The 10,706-nt window shown below is 40.5% G+C and overlaps 1 protein-coding gene across 2 annotated transcripts in view; it reads left to right on the top strand.

Moving 5' to 3' along the window:
• Nucleotides 1-1,864: 1,864 nt before the first annotated feature.
• LOC120057208 (roundabout homolog 1-like) overlaps nucleotides 1,865-10,706 on the top strand; it is a 170,100-nt gene continuing 161,258 nt past the window's right edge. For both annotated transcript variants that reach the window (XM_039005715.1, XM_039005716.1), the window contains exon 1: nucleotides 1,865-2,485. In XM_039005715.1, coding sequence (XP_038861643.1) covers nucleotides 2,425-2,485 — 61 coding nt within the window. In that variant the 5' untranslated portion in view covers nucleotides 1,865-2,424. The remainder of the gene's footprint in view (nucleotides 2,486-10,706) is intronic.

The raw sequence follows: 10,706 nt of genomic DNA on the forward strand, positions 1-10,706 counted from the left end.
CACCGAACCGAAGCAGATCCATTGCATGTGTGCATGTGTTAATGTGTGTGAAGGGGTGGAAAAACTCAATGTGCTGATGGTTAGCCTGTAAGTACCCATATTTTACTGTTTGTTTACCAGTGGCGCTGGGCTGGGTTGCTATGCTGCTGTGTGCTGTACTGGATCCAGAACTGGTCTCGTTTCATCTGCAAGCATACAGCTGGGCCGGCAGGGGCACACTCAGAGCAATAAAGAGATGTGAGGCAGGGAGGGAAGGCTTTCTTCCACCATAGGAGCAATGCTGAGGTTTCTCTATGTGGACACATGGGAGTAAAGAGATGCTTTCTTGACAGCGAGAGAGAGAGAGGTGGTGGAGAGAATAGGGACATAGAAAGAGTCTGCAGCTCTGGGTTCATGTGTCAGGGTAATGTGTAACATGGTGCAGATTTTAAGAATAAGGAATGTCTCACATGTTGCAGGACATGCCAACAGTCGGTCATCAACATCCATTTCCCCTTAGTCAATCGCTTAGTACAAAACCAATGCAGCTTTGATAGTTTTAAGCAATTGTAGGCTGGAAATGAAAATAGTCTGGAATTTCCCTCAGCCACGAAAACATGTGATATGAGTTACCATGTTGGAAGATGGATAGAGCATCAAAGCAGGTAAATGCTGTACACTTTTTTTGTAGAAAGAGCATGAAAGATAAGAATACCCTCTTGTGAATAATCTCTAACATGATGCAAGTCAGCCAGCAGAGGGTGTGCTTGCTCTCTGGTCATGAAGCAAGCCAGAGCACAGGGTTAGGCAAATTCCACTACATTCCTACAATAAACCCATTAAGCCCTCAGGAGAGTTATGTATCTTTATTGACACTTATTCAATGGTAAAATGTTCTTATTTGGTTGTATTTAAAACAGATTAAATATGTTCTCACTATGCTACATTTTTTTCATATGAAAATCATACGCTTTTATTCATACAAAATCAGATGTTTGTGTATTCTTATATTAAAAAAAATAAATACAAATAAATTAAGTGCATTCAAATTGATGCACTGGACTTGAAAAGTAAATGGTCATTCTGTCTGATGTTGGCATTGGAATGCTGAGACTGAGAGGTCTCTGGGGTTGATCTTAATTCATGATTAAGAGAAGTGCAACACTGCTCCTGGCTAATCTCTGCCAAAGTGAATTTTAATTGGCTTATTAAGATAATATCTTGTGCCCAAGTGAGCCATTTGCGGGATTGAAAGGTCGCGTATAAACACATATGGTGTGAGACCTTGGTTCACACGGTCGTTTTAAACACAGTTATGTCTCCCAGCGGGTGAACGACGTCGTGCCGTCCCTTTGACTTTTCATTGAATAGGATGTGAAGGGAGCACCCTGTCTGTCAAACCATCCCTTTCACTTTATAAAACTCACACAGGGGACACCATTGGCTGTTGTTTAACATTTATTCTGCTGTTGTTTGAGTAGAGAAAAATTGCAGAAGAAATAAAAAATGTCCCCATCACTTTATGTTCTGCAAGTAGACGAATTCGACTGCTCATATAATTTAGTATAATTTTAATCAATTTGGTAAGACACATTAGTTAAAATTAATTCAAAAGACAATTTTAATTTAAATGTAATTAATTAAATAAGCAAGACGCGAAGTAGCTCTGGCTGGCCACAATCATATTAACTAAAATAATATTGGTTTTAGATTTAGTTTAACATTTGCACACATATATTAACATTTGCACACTCTAACGTAATAGGTAAATACATTCAATGAAGGTTTCCCGTGTTAAAATAGCCTCTGTGAAAAACCCCATTGTGGACTAGGAAGAGTGCACACTATGCAGCACTCACTAAGCGCTGCCCTTTTCAAACGTCCCTTCAGCCCTAAGTGCACGAAGTCGGGTGAAGCGCCGGCTGGTTTGAGAAACAGGCAAATTAAATCAGGAAAGTGACTGAACTGAAGTTGGACGTTTGGATTTTGGACTCTGCCATATCACTCATGCGAAAGAAAACTATGACAAAGTGGAAATAATATTTGATCACAGATGAATTCGGCTAAAACCTCAGAGTTTAGTCTTGGATTTACGAAACTCACTCGGATTCGAGAAGAAGATCCCAGTTATGTGGACGATCTCGTGGGCAACCCTAATAATGTGACCGGGAGGTTTGGTATGAGCTATCAGTAAAGTATTATCTTTGTAACAGTGTACAGAAATACCAATCGTCCCGCACGGAGTTATTCGGAGACTTGCTCTCAGCATAGGCTACCCCAGCGCAGCGCACAGCCACAGAAAAGAGAGTTGGAGACGGCGTGGTAGGCTATTTTACTCAAGAAGGAAGCAGACATTTTTTTATAAATATAATTATTTAGATCGAATAGGCCATATCAAACATTTGTGGATAATACACATCAGCTTCAGTCCTCTGCTGCTTTGGAATGATGCCTGCGCGTTCAGTGGGGATTTACTTTCTACTCGGATTTATTCACATTTGTTCAGGTAAAGACTGCACTATTTCACCTTATCTGACTTGGCTTATGACTTTGAATTTGAAAAGTAATATTCCTGTAATAGTCTATTCTCATGTGTGAGCATTTATGAGCGTGTGCTTGTGTGCGGAAATTAAAGATGGCATGGCATGGGTGGGGTGAGTGCATAAGTATCGACTGACTTAGAACTGTACTAAAACTGTACTATCATCCTTTCATATCTGTTTCCCTCTTTGACGTTGTGTGCCGAGCCCAGCAGTGTGGCATGAAGTGGTCTTTGTCTGAATCATGGTCTGACTGCTGACAACCAGGATGTGCTCTTACTGCCTTAGTTGTGTAAAATAACAAGCTCTCATAGTCTCACGTCAGAATTTGAAGTTCATCGATGTTTCTCAAAAATCTAATTTCGAAGTTGTTCCAAACATCACACGTTGAAGTGTTTGGTTACATCTCTGTATGTTCCCGGGTGAAGTGTAGGCATTAACTCAGCATTCTTGAGGTTAGGTAAATTAACTCCGAATGGTAAAGGTTAGGTTTAAAACAAAAATATAAACATCTACTTTCTATAGCTGGATTTGAACATGCAACCTTTATAACCAGAGGCAGATGCTTACTGTATGCCCACCCGGCATCCCTGTCTACAACGCCTACTTGAAAGTAACAGCACTCACTCACTGTTGCCCCTTGTGGCTGATTTCCACGTCATCTCCGGATGTCCTCAGACATATATATATATATACATCAAATACTGACTTGTATCCCAGGTGAACTGCCTGCTGTAAACATTTGTAATTATGAATCACTGGCAATCACATCAGCAGAGATCCTGAGATAAAGAATGAGACCATGTCCTCCTTATATTGTTTTAGTGTCCTGACTGTGCCTTGTCCTGGGTAGTCACCTGTCAGGGTGCCAGCTTTGCCGCTATCGGTGTTACACTTAGAGTCAACGTGATAAAGAGTGTGTTGTGTGTGTGTGTGTGTGTGTGAGAGAAAGAGCAAGAGTGACTTGAAATAGTCATTCTTCAGGAGTAAAGCAGGAACACACAAAGGGTTTGTAAACGTGTAACAACCGGTCAACACACACTTTCTGGTCGCTGAGATCAGCAGTGGTGCAGGTTAATGACTAACAGTAGAAAGAGGCCCAGGTCAGTGGAGAGAGGCCTAATGAAGTCCTATTAACAACGCCGCTAGTCTGAACAGGCTTGTGTACATACTGATGGGACTGTCCCGTATTGATAGGACTAACAGTGATATAGAGATTTATAATATACTCTTTAAACAAAACCAAAGCCTTTTCTGTTTGGTTGTGAATGAGCAAACTGCACTTAGCTATATGAACAAGGCATTTTATTGTATTTTACATTTTATTGTGACCCCCGTTAGCTGATGCCAATGGCGATAGATTATCTTCCTGTTGTCCGACTCATAACGAAAAATACATTACAGACAAAAATACTTAACAATTTACAAAAACATTAACATAGACATTACAACTAAGTCAGATAGGGGAGAGGCATTGTGTTTTGAAGTGTTGTTTTATTCGTTTATTTAAAGCACATTTTTTCTGTTCGCTCGAGTAATTTGAGATGGAAGGGAGTTCCATGTGATCATGGCTCTGTATAATACTGTGCCTTGCCTTGAATTCGTTCTGGATTTGGGGACTGTGAAGAGACCCCTGGTGGCATGTCTGGTGGGATAAGTATGTCTGTCATAGCTATATGTAAGTTGATTATACAGACAATTTGGACATTTCAACACAGTAATATATCTCACAAGAACAAGGATTGATGCAGATAATCTCTCGTGAACCCTCAACCAGGAAAGACTGGCCTGCATGTTGTTGATGTTAGTTCTGTAGGTGCAGTTAAGGGCAAAGATGCTGCTCTGTTTTGAACCAGCAGCAGCTTTGCTAGGTCTTTATTTGCTGCACTTGACCATATTACCAGACAGTAATCAAGACGGGACAAGACCAGAGCCTGAACAAATAGTACGGTTGATTTTTGCGTCAAAAACGCAGAACATGTTTTTATAACAGACATACCCCTCCCCATCTTCACAACAACTTTGTCAATATGACTTGACCATGATAATTGACCATCAACTCAGTGGTCACACCTTTCACACACAACTCCAGTTGAGGTTTAGGTCTTAGAGAACATTTTAAACCAAATACAATGCTTTTAGTTGTAGCTGTATTTAAGACCAGTTTATTATTAATCAACCATTCGGATACTGACTGTAACTCCTTATTTATAATTTCAGTGAACTCACTGGCTTTGGGTGCTGACATTTAGTGTGGAATCATCTGCAGACATAGTCATTCTAGCTTTGTGTGAGACCAGTGGCAAATCATTTGTAAAAAAAGAAATATAATAAAACAGAGAGAGAGAGGGCTGTTAGAGACAGCAAAGGGTGCTTTGCTATTTTTAGGCAGTGGAATGATTTTAGCTTCCTTCCACGCCTGTGGACACACTCCTTTAGGCTTTGGTTAAAGATCTAGCAAATAGGGGTGGCAATACGGTCTGCTACCATTCTCAATAGTTTCCCATCACGGTTGTCAATGCCTGGTGGCTTATCATTATTGACGGATAACAATAGTTTTCCCACCTCTCTTACACGACTTGACCAAATTCAAAACAGCAATCCTTCTTTCATTATTTTATATTTATTTACTGAACAAAATATAAACGCAACATGCAATAATTTCAATGATTTTACTGAGTTACTGTTCATATGAGGAAATCAGCCAATTGAAATAAATTAATTAGGCCCTAATCTATGGATTTCACATGACTAGGCAGGGGCACAGCCATGGGTGGGCCTGGGAGGTCATAGGCCACTTGGGAGCCAGGCCCACCCACTGGGGAGCCAGGCCCAGCTAATCAGAAGTAATTCTTCCCCACAAAGGGGCTTTATTACAGACAGAAATACTCAGTGTCATCAGCTGTCCGGGTGGCTGGTCTCAGATGATCCCACAGGTGAAGAAGCCAGATGTGGAGATCCTGGGCTGGCGTGATCACATGTGGTCTGCGGTTGTGAGGCCGGTTGGATGTACTGCCAAATTCTCTAAAATGATGTTGGAGGTGGCTTATGGAAGATAAATTAATATTAAATTCTCTGGCAACAACTCTGGTGGACAGTCTTGTAGTCAGGATGCCAATTGCACGCTCCCTCAAAACTTGAGACATCTGTGGCATTGTGTTGTGTGACATTGTGTTGTGCACATTTTAGAGTGGCCTTTTATTGCCCCCAGCACAAGGTGCACCTGCGTATTGATCATGCTGTTTAATCAGCTTCTTGATATGCCACACCTGTCAGGTGGATGGATTATCTTGGCAAAGAAGAAATGCTCACTAACAGGGATGTAAGGAAACATTTGAGAGAAAATAAGCTTTTTGTGCGTTTTGAAAATGTATGGAATGTTTTATTTCAGCTCATGAAACATGGGACCAACACTTTACATGTTGCATTTATATTTTTGTTCAGTATACACAAATATTATTGTTCACTATTCAATGTTGTCGTTTCACTTCTGAGTTTTTCCACTTTACTAGGGAAATATATATACAGTTAAAGTCTGAAGTTTACATACACTTAGGTTGGAGTAATTAAAACTCGTTTTTAAACCACTCCACAAATTTCGTGTAAACCTTTCCGTGCTACCCATCCCATCCTCATCAAAAAAGCTGACTAGCATAGCCTAGCCTAACGGGACAGGGATATCATATAATATAATTTCATGAAATCACAAGTCCAATACAGCAAATGAAAGATAAACATCTTGTGAATCCAGCCATCATTTCTGATTTTTAAAATGTTTTACAGCGAAAACACAATATGTATTTATATTAGCTAACCACAATAGCCAAACACACAACGCCATGTTTTCACCATGTTTCCACCGCATAGGTAGCTTTCACAAAACCCAGAAATAGAGATAAAATTCATCACTAACCTTGAACAACTTCATCAGATGACAGTCTTATAACATCATGTTATACAATACATTTATGTTTTGTTCGAAAATGTGCATATTTGAGGTATAAATCGTAGTTTTACATTGCAGCCACCATCACAAATAGCACCAAAGCAGCCAGAATAATTACAGAGAGCAACGTGAAATACATAAATACTCATCATAAAACATTTATGAAAAATACATGGTGTACAGCAAATGAAAGATAAACATCTTGTGAATCCAGCCAATATTTCCGATTTTTTAAGTGTTTTACAGCGAAAACACAATATAGAATTATATTAGCTTACCACAATAGCCAAACACACAAAGCCATTTATTCACCGCCAACATAGCTTTCGCAAAAAACAGCAATAGAGATAAAATTAATCACTAACCTTTGGACAACTTCATCAGATGACAGTCTTATAACATCATGTTATACAATACATTTATGTTTTGTTCGAAAATGTGCATAATTAGAGCTGCAAGTTGTGGTTATACATTGTGAATACGTAGCAACAATTCACCAAAATCTCCGGAGATATTTTGGACAGTCACCTAATCTAACCAAAGAACTCATCATAAACTTTACATAAAAATACTTGTTGTATGGCAAATGAAAGATACACTGGTTCTTAATGCAACCGCTGTGTTAGATTTTTTTAAATAACTTTACTACAACATACAGCATGCATTATTGTGAGACAGCGCTCACCTATTCTCCACCGTGTTGGAGCCAACATTTACCACAAAAATACGAAATAACATCATAAATATTCTCTTACTTTAATTGATCTTCCATCAGAATGTAGTGCAAGGAGTCCTAGGTCCAGAATAAATCGTTGTTTTGTTTTAGAATGTCCATTTCTTCTGTCGAATTAGCAACTTTGGCTAGCATTGTGGCGCGAACATGCCCATCAACTCTTGGCGCCTGGAACAAAAAATTCCAAAATTCCCAATAAACGTTGAGTAAACTGGTCAAACTCGGTTGAAAATCCTTCTTTATGATGTTCTTCTCATATGTTTCCAATAAAATCAGAGCCGAAGCAATTCGTAGTGTATACCGAACGCTTTTCAGAAGACAATGTGAGGTTCCCCGGTGCGCAGATGAAAACTGACAAAAGGGCGGACCTGTCACTCCAAAAGCTCTTATTCGGCCTCACATCAAGCTAGACACCACATTCAACCTTCTACTGCCTGTTGACATCTAGTGGAAGGTGTATGAAGTGCATACAGATCCATAAATAAAAGCCAGTTGAATAGGCAGGCCCTGACACAGAGCCTCGTTTTCAGATTTTTCACTTCCTCTATGGAAGTTTGCTACCAAATGAGTTCTGTTTTACTCACAGATATAATTCAAACAGTTTTAGAAACTTCAGAGTGTTTTCTATCCAATAGTAATAATAATATGCATATTGTATGATCTAGAACAGAGTACGAGGCCGTTTAATTTGGGCACGATTTTTTCCAAAGTGAAAACAGCGCCCCCCTATTAAGAAGAAGTTGGCAAGTCGGTTAGGACATCTACTTTGTGCATGACACAAGTAATTTTTAGAACAATTGTTTACAGACAGATTATTTCACTTATAATTCACTGTGTCACAATTCCAGTGGGTCAGAAGTATATGTACACTAAGTTGACTGCCTTTAAACAGCTTGGAAAATTCCAGAGAATTATGTCATAGCTTCAGAAGCTTCTGATAGGCTAATTGACATAATTTGAGTCAATTGAAGGCCTACCTTCAAACTCAGTGCCTCTTTGCTTGACATCATGGGAAAATCTAAATAAATCAGCCAAGACCTCAGAAAAAAAATTGTAGACCTCCACAAGTCTGGTTCATCCTTGGGAGAAATTTACAAATGCCTGAAGGTACCACGTTCACCTGTACAAACAATGGTATGCAAGTATAAACACCATGGGACCACACAGCCATCATACCGCTCAGGAAGGAGACACGTTCTGTCTCCTAGAGATTAACGTACTTTGGTAAAAGTGCAAATCAATCCCAGAACAACAGCAAAGGACCTTGTGAAGATGCTGGAGGAAACAGGTACAAAAGTATCTATATCCACAGTAAAGCGAGTCCTATATCGACATAACCTGAAAGGCCACTCAGCAAGGAAGAAGTCACTGCTCCAAAACCTCCATAAAAAAGCCAGACTACGGTTTGCAACTGCACATGGGGACAAGGATTGTACATTTTGGAGAAATGTCCTCTGGTCTGATGAAACAAAAATAGAACTGTTTGGGCATAATGACCATCGTTATGTTTGGAGGAAAAAGGGGGATGCTTGCAAGCTGAAGAACACTTTCCCAACCGTGAGGCACGGGGGTAGCAGCATCATGTTGTGGGGGTGCTTTTCTGCAGGAGGGACTGGTGCACTTCACAAAATAAATGGCATCATGAGGCAGGAAAATTATGTGGATATATTGAAGCAACATCTCAAGACATCAGTCAGGAAGTTAAATCTTGGTCGCAAATGGGTCTTCCAAATGGACAATGACCCCAAGCATGCTTCCAAAGTTGTGGCAAAATGGCTTAAGGCCATCACAAAGCCCTGACCTCAATCCCATAGAAAATTTGTGGGCAGAACTGAAAAAGCATGTGTGAGCAAGGAGGCCTACAAACCTGACTCAGTTACACCAGCTCTGTCAGGAGGAGTGGGCCAAAATTCACCCAACTTATTGTGGGAAGCTTGTGGAAGGCTGCCCAAAACATTTGACCCAAGTTAAACAATTTAAAGGCAATGCTACCAAATACTAATTGAGTGTATGTAAACTGGGAATGTGATGAAAGAAATAAAAGCAGAAATAAATCATTCTCTCTACAATTATTCTGACATTTCACATTCTTAAAATAAAGTGGTGATCCTAACTGACCTAAGACAGGGAATTTTTACTAGGATTAAATGTCAGGAATTGTGAAAAACTGAGTTAAAATGTATTTGGCTAAGGTGTATATAAACTTCCGACTTCAACTGAATATATAATGGAGTTATGAAGACATATGGTGTTTGGGAAATACTGTTATGAGTAAGTCAGATGGCGGCCCCATTACCGGCTTTATGTGTCATAGCAGTAATGTGTTGAGGAAGTGCTAATGGCATGGTGCAGCACAGCGTCCAGAAAAACAGTCGCTTTCAAACTAGGGTTTTCGTGGCTAATTGAGGTAAAACAGGAATTCTACTCATAGATTATGCATGTATGAACTACACATTGACACGTCCAGCCCAAAGCAGAAGGTTTAAGAAGTACTTAATAGTCGCCAGAGTTCCGGAGCATGTCTTTATTGCCCCTTTTCAAGCCGGGCTGGTGTGAGTGTGAGTGTGTGTGTGTGCCTCCTTCTTACCCCAGAGTAAAGGGACAGTAGAGGTAACAGGTCCATGATAGCCCAGTGGCCTGCTGTGCTGCATACCATCTGTTCAAAGTGCCCCCTGTTTACTAAACAGATTCTTCTCAGGTGTTTCGCTCCATAGCTTAGCTTTGCCCACCCTACTTTGACAAGTATTTTAAGTATGCCACCTTGTCTTGTCTCTCCCTCTCCACGGCACAACAACTGATGAGAGAACAGAGGACCATTAAGTACAAGACAATTCTAGACCTGTACAGGTGTTGTGCTCAGGGTGCTTCTCAGACAGATTACTGCAGCTTTGTGTAGCTGCCTCGCCTAGAACATCCCTGCCATGACACTCTCAATCCTCTTCTCAATGCTACATTTGGTATTCTAATTGAACAATCCGTATACTTTAAATGATGCCCATTAAAAGCAGTAGGAAAGAATTTGTTCCCCCCTGCAAATCCGAATGATGCATCCCTGGAGTGACGACATGATGCTAAGCAGCCTTACCCATCGGTCCCACCGCTCCATCCTCCCCATGCCTCCATGTTTTTAACAGCCAACGTTCTCCTTAATGAATGCTCTGTAAACTCTCAGCCTCAAATGGGAATCTCTCACAAGAGAAACACATCTATGTTTTCCCTCCTTTGAATTGTGTTTTTCTGTACTGTTGTTTCCAACACTGCTCGTATAAGGGGCTTGTGAATGAGGAACATTGGCCTGAGATAATAGCCTCCTTCCTGTCCAAGCCTTGTTTGGCCTTGAGACTCTCTCAGCCATGGCTGGGCCAGATATCTCATTCTGAAGGAGGTCAGGAAGGTGTGTGAGAGGAGGAGGGAACAGAAAATAAATGGGTCAGAATATGCTCTGTCATTTGCGTTTCCATTTTCCAGAGGGGAGGAGAACTTGGAGACACCTGGCCTGCCACTGCCT

This window comes from Salvelinus namaycush, chromosome 12 (assembly GCF_016432855.1).
Source record: "Salvelinus namaycush isolate Seneca chromosome 12, SaNama_1.0, whole genome shotgun sequence".
Classification (NCBI taxonomy): Eukaryota; Metazoa; Chordata; class Actinopteri; order Salmoniformes; family Salmonidae; genus Salvelinus; species Salvelinus namaycush.